At 34.4% G+C, this 17,832-nt stretch overlaps 1 protein-coding gene across 1 annotated transcript in view; it reads left to right on the forward strand.

Moving 5' to 3' along the window:
- LRBA (LPS responsive beige-like anchor protein) overlaps window positions 1-17,832 on the forward strand; it is a 746,337-nt gene that overhangs the window by 556,423 nt on the left and 172,082 nt on the right. Inside the window, exons 44-45 of the mRNA XM_052655100.1 lie at window positions 13,085-13,225; window positions 14,258-14,377. Of these exons, the coding sequence (XP_052511060.1) occupies window positions 13,085-13,225; window positions 14,258-14,377 (261 nt within the window). The remainder of the gene's footprint in view (window positions 1-13,084; window positions 13,226-14,257; window positions 14,378-17,832) is intronic.

Genomic DNA, 17,832 nt, shown 5'->3' on the forward strand with positions numbered 1-17,832 from the left:
TTTTAGGGATCCTACTTGGAGCCTATATGATTTTGCTTCCTTAAAAGTCACATTTCTGTTTACACTCAGTGACTGAAGTCAGCTCTTTTGTACCTCATTCTTAGAAATGAAGATATGACCAAGTACTAGCAAGCATTTAAAGACAGCCTTCAATGTGAAGGACGGTAGAGACTAAATTGAATAGAACAATAAAAGAAACCAGAGGAAACAAATACAGTTTAAGAAGCAGAAGCCTTAAAAGCAAAGCAGAATAAATACCCTCATAGAGAAAAGCTATTGCATTAATAGAAAAAGAAAACATTACTATAGAATGTCGAGAGTAAGTACAGATGCTTTCTAAAAGGCATATCCAAAATGAAAGGAGGTATAGCTTGGAAAGATAAAATTCAGTAACTAGAGTAGGAAAGTTTTGGATTTAAATAGGCTTGTGTCAGCCTGCCTCCATTTATTAGGAAGGACCTGTAGCAGAGTACTTCATCTGAGGGTCCCTGAATAGCAGACTGCTCTTTATATAGTATTTGTTACAATACTGAAGAAAATTTTTCGTGAATACACTGACCTTTCAAAACTTTAAATTATTACATGTACAGTGTGATATATTTTGTTTAAAGTATGGCTATTCAACACTTTGCCCATAATTTAAAATTAAGTTTAGCAAAATGAGAACATATATAGATGTATATATACACACACATACATATATATGGGGCAATATATTGGTGTGTTTAGAGGATTTGCTGCATTTTTTTTTTAACTTAGGATAATAATCCATTGGTTTTGCACAAACAATTTTTTACAATTTGCATCTTTAAATTAGTAGTACTATGTATGGCAGATTTGTTTTTTTTTACTAGAAGTTACCTTGTGGAAGTTTTTTTATGACTCTAACAGGGGTTAAGCCTACACTTAGTTTAAGCAACCTTCACTGACATTGTTTTTTTAACATTAGTCAGAAAATGATAAACTGAAGTTACTGAAATGGATTGTGGTTAATATTACTGTCAGGGAGATGAATAATCTTGACATGTACCAGCAACACACTGCCAGTCCAGTAATCCTTCTCAAAGTTAAGTATTTATTCTCAAATCATCGTAAGTTACTGTGGTGTGGAGGGATCATTTATTTTTATTTATAAATAAATTATTTTATTTACATGATGTTACCAGTTTTATCCTGTCATACTTCCTGTTTTCTTGGTTTAGTGCTCCGAGTACTAGGGTAGATCCAAGTAAGGAACATATACCTTTTATAACTTGTATAAAAATTTTTTTTGAAACACCTTGAAAAAAACTTTATGTTCAGTAAGTACTGAAATTGTACTTCTAATTTCAGGCCGGGGCATTTTTTTAAGAGAGTAAATATCGTAAGAAACCATTTTTAAAAGCCTGCATACATTTGTAGCTTTCTTTATATCCTTGTGTTAACTTTTCATTCTTGTATTTCCCTGTGACAGTAAAAACTTAATTTATGTGAATGTGTAATAGTCTGCTTTTTAAAATAAGTAATGTATTAATGTATCTTTTAGTCACATGTCCACATTCCTGTCCAAGTCTTTACTCTCCAAATCCACTTATTAGAGTAAGCACATTTATTCAACATAAACACTTATTTATAATACCCTGATTATATTAAATGTGTTTACTCAAGTAATTGATTATTAAGCATGTTTTGGGCACCATTCACAGGATTATTGCCAAGAGACTGGTAAATTCACATATATGTATATATTAATATTTGAGAGAATGTCCTACTGAAAAAGTTAAAATCTTCTGATTTTCATTATATGCTTTTTATTACCTGACGATGGTTTGACTTTTCTAAGAACAAATTGTGTCAAACATAATTATTATTACCCTCTGGTATTGTTGCAGCTGGTGCTACTTATTTTTGTCTATATCATGAAAAACCTAGATAGCATATTGAAAAGCAGAGACATTACTTTGCCGACAAAGGTCTGTGTAGTCAAAGCTATGGTTTTTCCAGAAGTCGTGTACGAATGTGGAAGTTGGACCATAAAGAAGGCTGAGTGCCAAAGAATAAATGCTTTCAAACTGTGGTTCTGGAGAAGACTCTTGAGAGTCCCTTGGACAGTAAGGAGATCAAACCAATCAATCCTAAAGGATATCAACCTTGAATATTCATTATAAGTACTGAGGCTGAAGCTGAAGCTCCAATACTTTGGCTGCCTGATGCAAAGAGCCAACTTATTGGAAAAGACCGTGATGCTTGGAAAGATTAAAGGCAGGAGGAGAAGGGAGTGACAGAGATTGAAATGGTTGGACGGCATCACTGATTCAATAGACCTGAGTTTGAGCAAACTCAGGGAGATGGTGAAGGACAGGCAAGCCCGGTGTGCTGTAGTCCATAGGGTCGCAAAGAGTCGGACATGACTGAGCAACTGAACAACAGCAACATCATGTATTATAGTTGTGAAATAATAGTTGAGGTTCATTATTTTTTTTACAAATGGAAGTCCAGTTCTTCCAATACCACTTGTTGAAAAGACTGTCTTTTCCCATGAATTATCTGGGAACCTCTATTGAGATTAAATTGGATGTATATGTATAGGTCTATTTCTCGAATTTATTCTGGTCAATAAGCATAATCTATCCTTGTATCAATAGCACACTGTCTTATTTACTGTATGTAGTTTTATAGTTAGTCATAATATCAGGTCACGTGAATCCAGCTATTTCTTCTTTCTTAAAATTGTTTTGGCTAGTCTAGGTTTTCTGGAATCAGCTTGTCAATTCTGCTGTTTTGGTTGGGCTTGCATTTAATTGGTAGGCCATTTTTACCAAAAATTACAGCGATACTGAATCTTTCAGTCCACAAATATGGTTTATCTTCCATTCATTTAGGTCTTTAATTTCTATCTGCGGTTTTGTGGCTTTTAGTGTTGTATGCTAAAAGTTTCAATTTATCCTTAAATTTTTCTTTTTTTTTTTTTCATTTCAAACTCTTCAAAGTTTATAGGAACACAGTTGAATTTTTTTTAGATTGACCTTGTGTTTTACAACTTTTGTTTGACTCAACTATTCATACTAGTAGCTTTTTTGTAGACTTTTGGGGACTTCCTACATATCCACATGAATACTCACTGCATTATGTAATGCTGACCATAAGTGCCGAGAGGGCCTTTTCTTTTATCTTATGGGAAAAGCATTTACTTTTCATCAGTAAGTATAATAATAGCTATAGGTTTCGTATATTTCTATTGTGTTTTTTGGTGTTGTTTTCAGCTTTGTTTCCCTTACTATTTTTCTTTCTACTTGATTTGGATTCAATTTTAATTTCTCTTCTTTTTATTTTTTTAGTATCTTAAAGTGGAAGATTTAAACTATTCCTTTCCGACTTCTTTTTCTTTCTAATACAAGCGTTAAATGTTGCAAATTTTCCTCAGAACACTGATTTTTGTAAGGTCCAACAAATTTTTATGTATTGTGTTTTCATTTTTATGCCATTCAATGTATTTTCTGATTTTCCTTATGACCCATAGATTCTTGGGTTTCCCATTGACCCATAGATTCTTTAGAAGAGTGTTGTTGCCTTTCCACAGGTTTAAAGGTTTGTCATGTCTTTATCTTGTTGCTTCCTAGTTTAATTCCATTATGATTGGAAAACATACTTTTTTGTGACTTCTTTTAAGTTAGTTGAAATTTGGTGTATGGCTTAGAACATGGTCTACGTTGGGAATATCCTTACTAACTTTATTTTTACTGGAGGACACTTGATTTACAGTGTTGTGTTAGTTTCGGGGTACAGCAAACTGAATCAGTTATACATATACATATATCCTCTCTTGTTTAGATTCCCTTCCCGTATACGCCATTACAGAGTGCTGAGTACAGTAGGTCCTTATTAGTTATCTGTTTTATGTGTAGTAGTGGGTATGCTGCTGCTGCTAAGTCACCTCAGTCGTGTCCAACTCTGTGCAACCCCATAGATGGCAGCCCACCAGGCTCCCCCGTTCCTGGGATTCTCCAGGCAAGAACACTGAAGTGGGTTGCCATTTCCTTCTCCAGTGCATAAAAGTGAAAAGTGAAAGTGAAGTCGCTCAGTCGTGTCCGACTCTTAGTGAGCCCACGGACTGCAGCCTAGTAGTGGGTATACATCAGTGCAGATCTCCCAATATATCCCTCTCCCCCTTTATCCCCTGGTAACATAAGTTCGTTTTCTCCATGTGTGACTCTACCTCTGTTTTCTAATTAAATTCATTTATACCCCTTTTTTAATTAAAAAAAGATATGATTTCACATAAAAGCAATATCATATGATACTTGTCTTTCTGTGTCTGACTTACTTTACTCCATATGACAGTCTCTAGGTCCTTTCATGTCGGTGCATTATTTCACTCTTTTTTATGACTGAGTAATATTCCTTACTAATTTTTTATCTACCTATTCAGTTGATTACTGAGTGAGAAATGTTGAAGTCTCCAACTATAATTTTGATTTGTCTGTATCTTCTTTTTCACTTCTTTCATTTTTTGTTATATGTATTTTCAGCATTTGTTTTTGGGTATATGTTATGAGTTGAATTATGTCTCCCCAAAAGTTATGTTGAAATCCTAACCCCTAGCACCTGTGGACATGACCTTATTTGTAAATAGGGTCTTTGCAAGTGGAATGAAGTTAAGATTAGATCATTAAAGTGGGCCTAATTTCAGTATGACTGGTGTTTTCATAAGAAGATGAAAATATTATGGTAAGACAAATGGCAAAGGAGGGAACAGCATGCAGTGATGGAAACAGAAATTGGGAGTTATGCTGCTGCAAGGGAAAGAGTACCTGAGGCCACAAGAAGCTGGACGAGACCAAGAAAGATCCTCTGTTAGAAGCTTCAAAGAGAACGTGGCTCTGCCAATACCTTATTTGAACATCGAACCTCCAGAACTGTGAGACAGTGAATTTCTATTAGTTTAAGTCACCCAGTTTGTGGTACTTTATCATAGGAGCCCTAGGGAACTAAGATAGTGCATACACATTTCAGATTGCTATGCTTTCTTCATAAACTGTTATTATCTTCATGTCGTATCTTGGCACCCCACTCCAGTACTCTTGCCTGGAAAATCCCATGGACGGAGGAGCCTGGTAGGCTGCAGTCCATGGGGTCGCGAAGAGTCGGACATGACTGAGCAACTTCACTTTGACTTTTCACTTTCATGTATTGGAGAAGAAAATGGCAACCCACTCCAGTATTCTTGCCTAGAGAATCCCAGGGATGGGGGAGCCTGGTGGCCTGCCGTCTGTGGGGTCGCACAGAGTCGGACACGACTGAAGCGACTTAGCAGCAGCAGCAGCAGTATCTCCCATCACACCTATGATAGTCCATGTCCTGAAGTCTACCTTTTCTGATATTTATACAGACATGACAGTAGTTTATTATTATTATTACTTATAGTATCTTTTTCTATCATTTTTAAAAACCTGTCTATGACTTTATTTTTTTTAATTCCTTTTTTGTGGGCAACATATAATACAGTCTTGCTTTTATAGCCATTCTAATAACTTCTACATTTTAATTGGGGTGTGGAAACCATTTACATTTAATGTAAATTTTTGTATAGTCAGTTTAAATGCATTTTCTTTCCACTTGTTTTTTATCCCTTATATCAGTTCTTTCTGTCTTATCTCCTTTTATCTGTTTTCTTTCAGATTGTTGTTTTATAATTGCAGTTTATCTTCACTGTGGCTTGTTATTTATACCTTTAAAAAATATGTGGTTTCTTTGTGGTTTGAAATATGCATCTTTAACTTGTGATTTCTTTCAGAGGGAATTATTCCATGTGTAGCTTAAGTTTAGATTTGTCTGTGGCAAGAAGTGAGTTCAGGAGCCTCTCGTCACCATTTTGGACCAGATTTTAATGGTCCTAGTTGTTTTTTTAAGTGTATATATGAGTCTATCTGTGAATAAATAAATTTTGTTATAACAATATTGAGCCTCTTGGATGTTTGTTATTTTCATAATTACTTCTTTTTTTAGTTGACCTTGGATTGTTAAGATTTTGGGGGGCTTCTTCCAGGTATTTAGCTCAACATGGGCATTGGATTATCAGATTATTTTAATTGATATATGTGCCTTTCTCAAACAGATAAATAACTATACTGAAAATCACTTAATATGAACTATAGCTGAATAATATTAAATCTACCAGTGTGAGCCTTTGAAATTATTTAGATTCAGTTAAGTACAATAAGTAGAATGGAATACTTTCTTTTACCCAGGATATGTTTATTAAATTGAAATCATACAGTGGGTATATGTTTCATGTTACTTGGAAGAGAGCTTGTTTTCAAGGGATTAAGAAATCCTCTGGTACGTAAAACAAAGAAGTGCTTATTCGTTAACTTTAAAAGCCATCGTAGTTTGCCACAGTAGTCTGCAATATTAAATTAAATGTAGAGTGTATGAAGATAAGTGCCAAGCCATTTCAGCCATATATAGCACATGCCGAAATACCCTGAAAACTAATGTAGAGTTAAAATGCTTATCAGTCTGTCTGTTATATTCGTCTTTTCGATAAAAGGGCTGCTACAACTGACACACAATATTGGCTCCACCCCCGAATGGAGGCAGCATTGCTTAAATGATACAGGTTGTTCTTTCCTTTTCTTCTCCTTGTAGGTGGAAAAGGAAGGCAGGTGGTAGAGATGCACAGGATTCATTGGCTTCTTTAAAAAGTTTTAGCAACACAAGGAATTAAAGGCTTTCATTTGTGTTCGTAGATATGGATATATAAATACAAAAAAATTAAGAGAAAAGTAAAAACACAGCATTCTAAAGCAGTCATACCCCAATAAAGTTAATTTTAAGAAAAAAAAAGGAAAGTGAAGCAATAAACTTTGATGACAATGCTTATTTTTATGTATTCTTTTTTTTTTTTAAAAAAAAAGCAGTTTTGCCAAGTGTCTTTTCAGTGTCCCCAACACAAAATATTCATCCCTGTCCCCCATTTGCGAAACCTTCTGCTAAATATCCACTGTATTGTATGTGTATGCATGCTCAGTTGCTCAGTCGTGTCCCGCTCTTCGTGACTCCATGGACTGTAGCCCACCTGGCTCCTCTGTTCATGGGACTTCTCAGGCAAGAATGCTGAGTGGTTGTCATTTCCTGCTCCTGGGGATCTTCCCGACTCAGGGATCGAACCCAGGTCTCCTGCCTCTCCTCTGTTGGCAGGCGAATTCTCTACCACTGAGCCACCTGTGAAGCCCAAGCACATACATGGTATAGGTAAGAGTAAAGTATAAATACCATTATTTTTCAAAAGAGCATTTAACCTAAAAGTCCCACGAAAGGATTCCAGTGGTGCTATAGATTCAGCACCAACACTTTCATTAATCCACGTAACTCAAATTATTCTAGGATTTAATAGTCAGTCTAGTTAGAATCGGCTCTGAATCTTGCCTCAGCTATTGATAGTCATCTAACTTCTTCCCAGACTTGTTATTTTCATCTGTAAGTTGGGATTGCTAATGGTTTTGTATATTAAGGCATTGTTATAAATATAGTAAGGTAATATATCTAAGACTCTTAGATCCTTCACTTATATCCAATAAACAGTCACATTGTCATCAGAATAGCCCCTTTAATCTGTTTATCAGAGTTATTTTGTATAATCTTCTCAAGACAAATCATTATTCTCTAACCAGGAATGACCATCGTTTATGATGTCACATTTCCTAATAGTCCATCCTCTTGAATTTGAATTATTTTTGTTTAATTTGTTCATGAATATCAATTACCTTATACATAATTAACATTTGTTTATTTAACCTGACATTTCTGTAATGTTGGGTTCATATGGTATTGAGTTCAACCATTTTGTTATGTTTTCCTTATACATAATTAACAATATTTTTTTAATTTAACCTGACTTTTCTATGACATGTTGGGTTCGTATGATATTGAATTCAACCATTTTGTTATCTTTTCCTGCAGTCACTTTGTAATTGCTGTTTTTCGGTATCACAGGCCTGTCCTATTTCCACGATAAATTAATACATAACCGCTTGCTTGTAAAGTCGTAAAAGTGAAGTTGCTCAGTCGTATCCAACTGTTGGCAACCCCATGGACTGTAGCCTACCAGGCTCCTCTGTCCATGAGATTTTCCAGGCAATAGTACTAGAGTGGATTGCCATTTCCTTCTCCAGGGGATCTTCCCGACCCAGGGATCGAACCCTGGTCTCCCACACTGTAGACAGACGCTTAACCACCTGAAACACCAGGGAAGTCCATGTTGCCACTAAACAGTGGCAAAGTCCTGCCTGACTCTTGGCGACCCTACGGACTAGCCCGCCAGGCTCCTCTGTCCTTTGGGTTCTCCACAGTCCTGCCTGACTCTTGGTGACCCTATGGACTAGCCCGCCAGGCTCCTCTGTCCTTTGGGTTCTGTAGGCAAGAACTTTGGGGTGGGTTGCCTTGCCCGCCTCCAGGGGATCTTCCGGATGCAGGGATTGACCCTGCCTTTTTAATCTCCTGCATTGGCAGGCAGGTTGTTTATCATCAGTGCCACTGCAGAAGCCTGGTGTCTCCTAGATTTCTGTTAATTTTGAGCTCGGTTATTCAGGGTACTTATTATCTTCATTATTAAAATAGGGATGCCTAGCTCACATGTACTGTGAGAACGCACAATAATGTTTTATAAAATACAAAATATAGCCTGGGGATTATTAATTAGATAACTTCAGGTGCGATTTCCTAAAAATTTTAAAAAGAAAGCAAAAATTTAGAATGTATGAACGGTACACTCTTTTCTTTTTACAACTAACCTTTACTAGTAATCAGATGAAAGAGTCTGTATTGGGTGGTGGTAAGGGTCTTTGAATCCAATACTCTGTTTTTAATTAATGTAGTTCTAGATGATTGTAACTTGCTTGACATTTCATATGCTTTTCACAGTAAGATTTAGAGGCCCTTTGGATTTTTGAAAGATAATTCTGTTTTATGTCATGTTCTTGAAGTAGGGTAATGCAGTTTTGGGGTTTCTGTGTATTATTAGGCTTCTGACTGATAATGTACAGTATTGCTATTGCATTAAATGATTGTGATGCTTAATTACATTCTCTCCTAATAGACAACATTAATTTCACTAGGCTTTTTTAATGGTTTCTTTCTTAAATGTTCTTGATCAAATAAGCTGAAAATAGCAATAGTTATTATTACAAATAACATACTGTACGCCAAACACTGAACCGGGTACTTTATATGCAGTATTTCTGGATCTCCAATAATTAGCAAGATTACTTCTCAGAAATGGTAACAAAATTGTTTTGTCGTGATATGCTTAAAAACCTGATTTAGGAAGTTTTGCTTTGCATTTATTATTCTGAAAGGTATCAGACAAGAAAAATAGAATACTTATGAATCTACCACAGTTGTCAGTTTTGCTATTTGTGAAATTAATAATATATCCTATGGGTAGTGGAATTAGTTTTGTTTTGTTTTGCTATTTATATGTTTTCAAGAGTTCTGGTGTTCTTTTTTTCTTTCATTTGCCTTTTCCTATTTTAATCCAAGTTCTTATTTGCATTTTTTAAATGTAAATACTTAATGTTGGTATTCCTGAGCCTCTAAATCGTTCTGTTTTATTTTAACCACTTTTTCATCTTGTTGTGATTAAGGTTCTGTTATTATTTTGTAGATTTAAAAAATAACCCAAACAAGGACTCTGAATCAACCTAGAGTGTGGGATGGGGAGGGAGATGGGAGGGAGGTTCAAAAGGGAGGGGATATATGTATATCTATGGCTGATTCATGTTGAGGTTTGACAGAAAACAAAAAAAAATTCTATAAAGCAATTATTCTTCAATTAAAAAATAATTTTAAATATAAATATATAGTTCTACTTGTTAGCTTTTTGTAGTGTTTAAAATTATTTTTTGTATCCTAGGGCTATTTATATTTACCTGGTTATGAATTTGAGTTACACCTCTCTAATCAATACTTATTTTTTATTGATTTTTTCCAAGAAGTTATGACCATTTCAAATGACCAGTATTTTTGTTCTTCCTTTAATCGATTTGCTGATTTTGAAAAATAATATGGTCAAGCTTTTACAGTTAAATTGTACAGAGAGCTTTTTGTAGGCTGATAATACTAGGTATCTTCCAGAATTGCCCTCCATTCGTTACTCTTAATATACTGTATAGGTAAGAGGAGCCATCAGCATTTACTTTTAGTTCTTTTGCAGAGATGAATAAACATCTTGAAATGCTGATTTAGACAGTGTTTTAAAAATGCTCTGATGCACTTTGGTGTATGACTGACTCTTTCTTAGTTAAATGTTTCGCAGCATTATAACATAGTTGGATTCAGCTCATCTTTTAAAGCAGTTGTCAGAAAAATATGGGCCAGCATGGTAGAATGTATTAGCTCAATACATTGTCTCCATTTTATTATGAAGCTGCTGAGGAAGCTGTGATATACAGCACTGTCATTACAGATCTATTGTTAGGACGGTTCCACAGTCTTCTTTGCACTGCCATTAATTTATAGCAGTAAACAATATGTAGCCTTCCAACTGCAGCAAAGCAGAATCTTTTAATGAGGTGGATGTTATTACCACAATAAATCAGTGCTTTCGCGTAATGTATAATTCAATGTGTGTATTCCCACTGTAACTTCTCTGAGTAAGCTGATAGTGTATCATTGTCATTGCACAGCTCCACTGGTCTTTTTTTTTTTTTTTTAACCTTCTTTTATTTGGGGACTTCTTTTTTATATGTTTGCAAATAAATGTGGTATGTCTTGATAGCTGTCCTGTAGCAGGCTTCAGAAACCAACTGTAACAATAACAGCCAGAATCAATACTGTGGGTTCTACCTATATGGATCTCTGCACAGTGCCTTTTTTTTTTTTTTTCAAATGCTAGTGAAATCAATCCTAATTGGTTTTAGCATTATATTCAAGAAACGTGATTCTATAACTATTGATTTTGGGGGTGTACTCATTTGGAGAGTAATAAAAATAGGAGCAGATAAAGTGAATACTTAATATGCTGCAGAATCATACAAACAGAGCATTGATTTTATTTTTAATTCACATAATTTGTCTTCCAGTGATTTTATTTCTTCTTTCTTTCCTTTTGCATGGCTCAGTCTTGAGGGACAACAATGAAAATACATTTAAAGGCATTCCAAATGGGTTCTGTAACAAAGATTTCTTGGAGTCGGTTCCATTTTTAACTGGCATAAATTTAGTAAATCAGACTTAATTCCTTTGTACAGAAACTAATGCTTTAAAAATGCCTTTTTAAATTGGTATACTGTGATACTGATTTAAAATAATAATCACCTAAAGGTTTTTTTAATTTTGCTTGTAAAGTAAAAAAATGGCTTAAAATAAAATGTCAATTAAAACTGTCCTATTGAAAGAGAATGAAAGGTACGAGCAATAAATTGCAGTTTTGAAAAGATAGTTAACAATTTGAAAAAGATGGCCAAAATGATCATTTAAAATGTTGCTTAAAATTACTTTTTAACATGAAAAGCAGTTTTAAAACTCATTTAAAACTTTGTTTCATTTTCAATAGAATATTTCTGAATACATGTATTTTAAAACCAGTATTTTAAATTTCAGCTTAATATTTCTCCCATAAATGGTCAGATATTTTCTTTCTCATATAAATGAGGAGTTGCTAATTGATAGATTTTTATTAAAGAAAGTAATCTTGCATATTTTTTGGTGTATTGGTATTTATACTTTACATAAAGAATAGAGATTTCCTGGAGATTGGATTATTTTATGAGAATGAACTGTTTCTTATTCTTGAAGGCCTTAAACCCCTTTGTGAATCTGGAAATCTCTTTGTATCTTCCTGAAGAAGATGTACATGTGCATGATCACACAAAATTTTGCGTTTTGCCTTCTGTTTAGTGGAGTTCATATATTCCCTGAATTACAACAGCAACTATAATGATACCAGCTAACACTTCTTAAGCTCTTATCTTGTGCCAGTCAATATTCTGAGGGCTTATAGGCTATTGTTTTCTTCAGACTTTACCCCAGTGCTAAAAATTTACCTTAAAAATAATAACATTCATTGAATATTGTCAGGCATGGTTTGTCCCTCTATGTACTTAGTCATTTTATTTTCCGAAACAGCCTTCTTACTGGGTACCATTATCACTCCAGTAAGTGCAGACTCTTCATCACTTGGCCATACTGCTTTGGGGACCTTGGCTGTAATGTATTGTTTTCCAGTACAAGCTCATATTCTGTCTGATATCCTATTTGTATTACATATTAAAAAAATTTTTCATACAGACATGTTTTTATTTTCTGAATTCTGGTTTTAGTAGAAAATCCTAGATTTTCATTTAATCTCTTTTTCATGGAGTCCCTTTCTTGCACTTCTGCTCACCCCCTACCTCCTCAAATTTTGTTCCATCTTCTCAGCATCTGTGATATGTTAATCCCTTAGCTTCAAGATTCTGTTTCTGGTTGTTGCTTCTGATGAATTAAGTAGGATTTTAGAGGTGCTTTCCAAAGTATCATAGCTAATACTCACTTCATATAATTATCTTCGTGAAAATGCTTGTTCTGGGCTGATTTAAGACGTTTTTTCAAATGAAACCAACTTACTGAGAAATGACAGGTTTCTCCCTTCACTTATGTGTATATATTTAATGTGCATTGAAAGTTAAATTTACGTTGCCATCCACTCTGTAACACTGCTGTAAATGGTATGTATTTTTAATTCACTTTCACACTTGCTGCTGCTGCTACTGCTAAGTCACTTCATTCGTGTCCAACTGCGCGACCCCAGAGACGGCAGCCCACAAGGCTCCCCCATCCCTGGGATTCTCCAGGCAAGAACACTGGAGTGGGTTGCCATTTCCTTCTCCAATGTATGAAAGTGAAAAGTGAAAGTGAAGTCGCTCAGTCATGTCTGACTCAGCGACCCCATGGACTGCAGCCTACTAAGCTCCTCCGTCCATGGGATTTTCCAGGCAAGAGTACTGGAGTGGGGTGCCATTGCCTTCTCCGTTACACTTGCTAATAGAATAATATTTGAAAAGATAAAGAAATAAAGGACAATTACATTTATGTGGGTTTTTTTTTTTCTCCTCCCTATTGGCAGCCAATAGGAGCTTTGAATCCAAAAAGAGCAGCATTCTTTGCAGAGCGTTATGAGTCCTGGGAAGATGATCAAGTTCCGAAGTTCCACTATGGTACTCATTACTCAACGGCAAGTTTTGTTCTTGCATGGCTGCTAAGAATAGTAAGTTCGATTTGAATAATAAACCATGGATAAGAAAATTCAATGTTGTGGAGAATATGCATTGATTAAAAATCATCAGCATCATTTTTGAAGGGTGAAATTTTTTTTCAGTGATTGAAGTTCTATTTATATAAATATCCCTGTATCCAATTTGGTCTGTATTGTACAACGTGTTACTGTAGAATGGCCATAAAAATGTATCACCTGGTATTGCATGAATTTTTCTCTTAAATTTGCCTCTTCAAATGGTTGATAACTTACCAGACTCTGAACTGCAATGTATGTTATTTTCAAATGTAGCCTATTAAAATAAAAACTAAGATTCCCTTAACACAGACATATATTCATATATCTCGAAAACTTCGTTTGCCCCAAGTGAAATAAGTGTGTTTGTAAGTTACACCAAGACCTGCTGTGTATTGATAACATATTGGTTAAGCCAGAAGTGTTTCTGTAAAATTGAAAGGTGATTCATCTACAAGAAAGTAATTTCTTTGGGAAAGCATTAGCAGCACATCATTAATTTAAGCTTGTTAGAAGGGTACAGGCAGACATAAATCCTAGAGGTAATTTATAGTGCTTAGCTAATTTCGAGCAGTTATCCACTAATATGTGTTTAAGTGTTCTTTAACTATGAGGAGGCTTTTAAATCTTCCAAACATTTTTCTTTTCTTAATCATAAATTAAATATTGAGCCATAACAATAGGAAAATTATATATTGGATTATTTCTTTGTACTATGAAGAAAAATGCAGTCTTAGTTTATGTCTGAATGTTATTAATAAATTGTTCTTGGAAAGGAAAGGAGTCTGAAAAATATTGAAAATACCAAATTTTGGAAATACTTCTTCTGAAACAATTTGAGAACCTTAATGTAATAGTTTAGGTATAATTCTCAGTCTATGCCTAGGACATAATTCTAGCTAATGTCTATTTATCATAACGTATTTAAATATAAAGATTTATAAAACCACATTTTTATACATGAGGAAACATATGCATATGGAGTTTTTAACTTGCTTATTTTTTTAGGAACCCTTCACAACTTATTTCCTAAATTTACAAGGAGGGAAGTTTGATCATGCAGATCGAACTTTTTCCTCAATTTCCAGAGCTTGGCGAAACAGTCAACGTGATACATCGGATATTAAGGTACAAAAATGTTTCACTTTGCAGTTGTTATTTCCAGTGTGTTTCTTGCTGAATGAATTTCTCTCTTGCAGTACAGCCTTATTTACTAAAGATGAGCCTCAAAGGATGAGACCTTAGTTAAATGGTCCGGAACTACTGTAAACGATTTCTCTCTATCTCCTGTCTGTTTTTGTCTGTCTGAATGTCTCCTCTTTCTCTCTAATTGTGGAACAGTTGTTTTCCTTCCTTTTTGGAATCTTTTTTAAAGAAAGAATATGATAGTAGGTATGTAAGGCAGCATGCTCAGTGAAATTCCAAAATCAATAAATAAAATTAATACAGTCAGAAAAATACTGTGAGAAAGATCTCGGACTCTTAACGTATTTCATTTGACTTAGCAATTTCCTGTCTCTGTTCTTAAGGTAATCATATTTTACCTGCTGCTGGTTCTAAATGCATACCTGACTCTGCTTGGTATAGAATTGCATTTAATTGTTATATACAGGAAATGAGTTCCTCTATCTATATGTATGTTCAGTACTATAAAAAGATCAAAAACTCGGCACAGTTGCTAATATAACACTTATTTTTGCTTCTAACCTCAGAAGTACTGTATTTTATTTTCGTGACATAGTGTTCTTTTTGAAAGATACTGTGTAGATGCAGTTGAGTAAAATGAGATTTGTCTGTAGTTGTGAAGTTCCTTATGGTGTCATAAAGAACTGTGACTTTTATATAAATAATTATATGTATAATTATATGATAAGTAATATGAGAAATATCTGGGTTTAAAGGAGAATAGTTGCCTTACTTATGTTACTATAGAGTACTTTTAAAAATTTCATTAAAGAGATAATTTCATCTTACTTTTAGGTCTATTACATTACAATCTATAAAAATGTGTTCACATACTGTATCTTACCGTAGAGTATAACATTTGTTTATATCCAAGGTATTTTATTGAAGAAGATTCATCATATGTAGAAATAATCTTTTATATTGGAACATCTATAGGAATTTTTGATATCACAAATAATGTAGTCTGAAATACTCTTGAAATTATATATCATATTCCTCAAGAATCATTAATGGATAACTAGATAATTATCAATGGATAATTAGATAGCAATTAATCAGAATAGTTAACAGATTTAATAATTGTTTCTACTTCTAATCTCAAAGCTATGTCATTACTGAGCTCTTTGAGATATAATAAGAGATACAGACATGAAAACATTGATAAGACTGACGTTCTGTTGTCAAACTGAACACTTAATGAAAAATTTTTCTAAATTTCTAAATTCCCTCTTTTTTTTTTTAACATCTCATGACCAAATTATAGCTTCATACTTAAGTTTGGTAATAGAAATGTAAACAAGAATGAAATCATAAATTTGAATTCTACTCCATAACAGAGGTAGTGGATATTTTCAAATTTCTCCTTCTCTGTAGTAAGACATTCCTACTTAATGCTTTTTTGGAAAGGAGATACGTGATCGATATTTGTAGTTTCATTGTCTCTTTTTCCTAAATCTTGGCCTTTTTCTCTGATGTTTCTTTAATTAGTGCATGTCTGGTTCCATTTTTCCAAAGATTTTCTTTACAATACCTCACTTGTAATAAAAAATAAATCCACACATAACAGCTATAGCATTAAAAAACAAGTCCCCCCAAACCATATGATCTTTACCCTTCTCTATCCTTATTTTTTTAATTCCTTACTCATGTTTCTTCACAAATAATGACTCAGATCCATTTTGCTTCTGGTTGAATGTCCTGCAGACTTTGATAAAAACAGCCCCAAATACTAGAAAACTACTAGGATTTCAGTTCTTGCTGTTGTGCCGCTTGACTTTTAGCTTCCTAGCCCAGCTATATAGGGCCTCTAAATGAAGAAGCAGAGTACAAGGTTAAGGGGAAAGTTGTGTTGCTTTTTTTTTTTAAGATTTTTTTTAATGTGTACCATTTATTTTTTCAAATATTTGCTGAATTTGTTGTCATATTGCTTCTGTTTTATATTGTGTTTTTTTTTTTAGCCATGGAGCATGTGGGATCTAAACTCCCCAACCAGGGATCAAACCCACACCCCCTGCTTTGGGAGGCAAAGTCTTAAGCACTGGACCACCAGGGGAATCCTGGGAAAAGTTTTTTTAAAAGTAGAATTAAAAATTCCAAGTGTCAAGTTGAAGGGAGCCTGGTTAGAAATAATGTTTTATTTTTAACTACCATGTCCTTATGTTCAGATGCATAGGAATTTTCTCCAGGACTGCCTTGGGTGAAACCCAAGGGTGAAACTTGCTCTTCTAACCAATATGTATATTTTCCGAATTTTCTTTTCTTTTCTTTTTTTAAATCATAAAATATCTGTGAGGTAGATAAATTACTCCATCTTCTATATTGATAACCAGGTAATTTGGACCCTACAACTTAGTATACTTCCAAATGTAATACTTCGTAAAGTATACAATGTATGGTTCAGTTCAGTTCAGTTCAGTCGCTCAGTTGTGTCCGACTCTTTGTGACCCCGTGAATCGCAGCATGCCAGGCCTCCCTGTCCATCACCAACTCCCGGAGTTCACTCAGACTCATGTCCATCGAATCAGTGATGCCATCCAGCCATCTTATCCTCTGTTGTCCCTTTTCCTCCTGCCCCCAGTCCCTCCCAGCCTCAGAGTCTTTTCCAGTGAGTCAACTCTTCGCATGAGGTGGCCAAAGTACTGGAGTTTCAGCTTTAGCATCATTCCTTCCAAAGAGATCCCAGGGCTGATCTCCTTCAGAATGGACTGGTTGGATCTCCTTACAGTCCAAGGGACTCTCAAGAGTCTTCTCCATCACCACAGCTCAAAAGCATCAATTCTTCGGTGCTCAGCCTTCTTCACAGTCCAACTCTCACATCCATACATGACCACAGGAAAAGCCATAGCCTTGACTAGATGGACCTTTAGGTTATATTAATAGGCTGTTTAAAGAGCCTCCTTATAGTTGGTCCTCCTGTAATTGAAGAGGGATTTAATCTTGTCTCTTTTTATATTTTACTTTTGATCTTGCCTCTTCATGTTACATTCTAGCACTTTATAAAGCATGTTAAATTATTATAATTAATGTGTAAGAATGAATGTATTAAGAAAACACATTTAAATCACTATGATGGTATAAACATTTCATTAAGATATGATGTTGTATTTCAGATGGAATCATATTAATTATAGTCTGATCTTTATTTATGTTGTCTTGTTAGAGTTTTTAGAAATACTAAGGGATATGTTAAATAGTAAAGAGAGGATAGTGAAGTATGTGAGTGGGTGGTAGGAATCATTGTATTGAGTGGATTCTAAAGTATACCTTGCTGGATTAATATACATTCTCTAATGTTTCCATGAGGTTTTATAAAAGTGAAATATTGTGAGGTCGATAGTTTATTTAAAATTTTTCAGAAAAAAGAATAACACGATAACATTTCTAGTACTTAACTTTTT

The sequence above is a fragment of the Budorcas taxicolor genome, chromosome 17 (assembly GCF_023091745.1).
Source record: "Budorcas taxicolor isolate Tak-1 chromosome 17, Takin1.1, whole genome shotgun sequence".
Lineage (NCBI taxonomy): Eukaryota > Metazoa > Chordata > Mammalia > Artiodactyla > Bovidae > Budorcas > Budorcas taxicolor.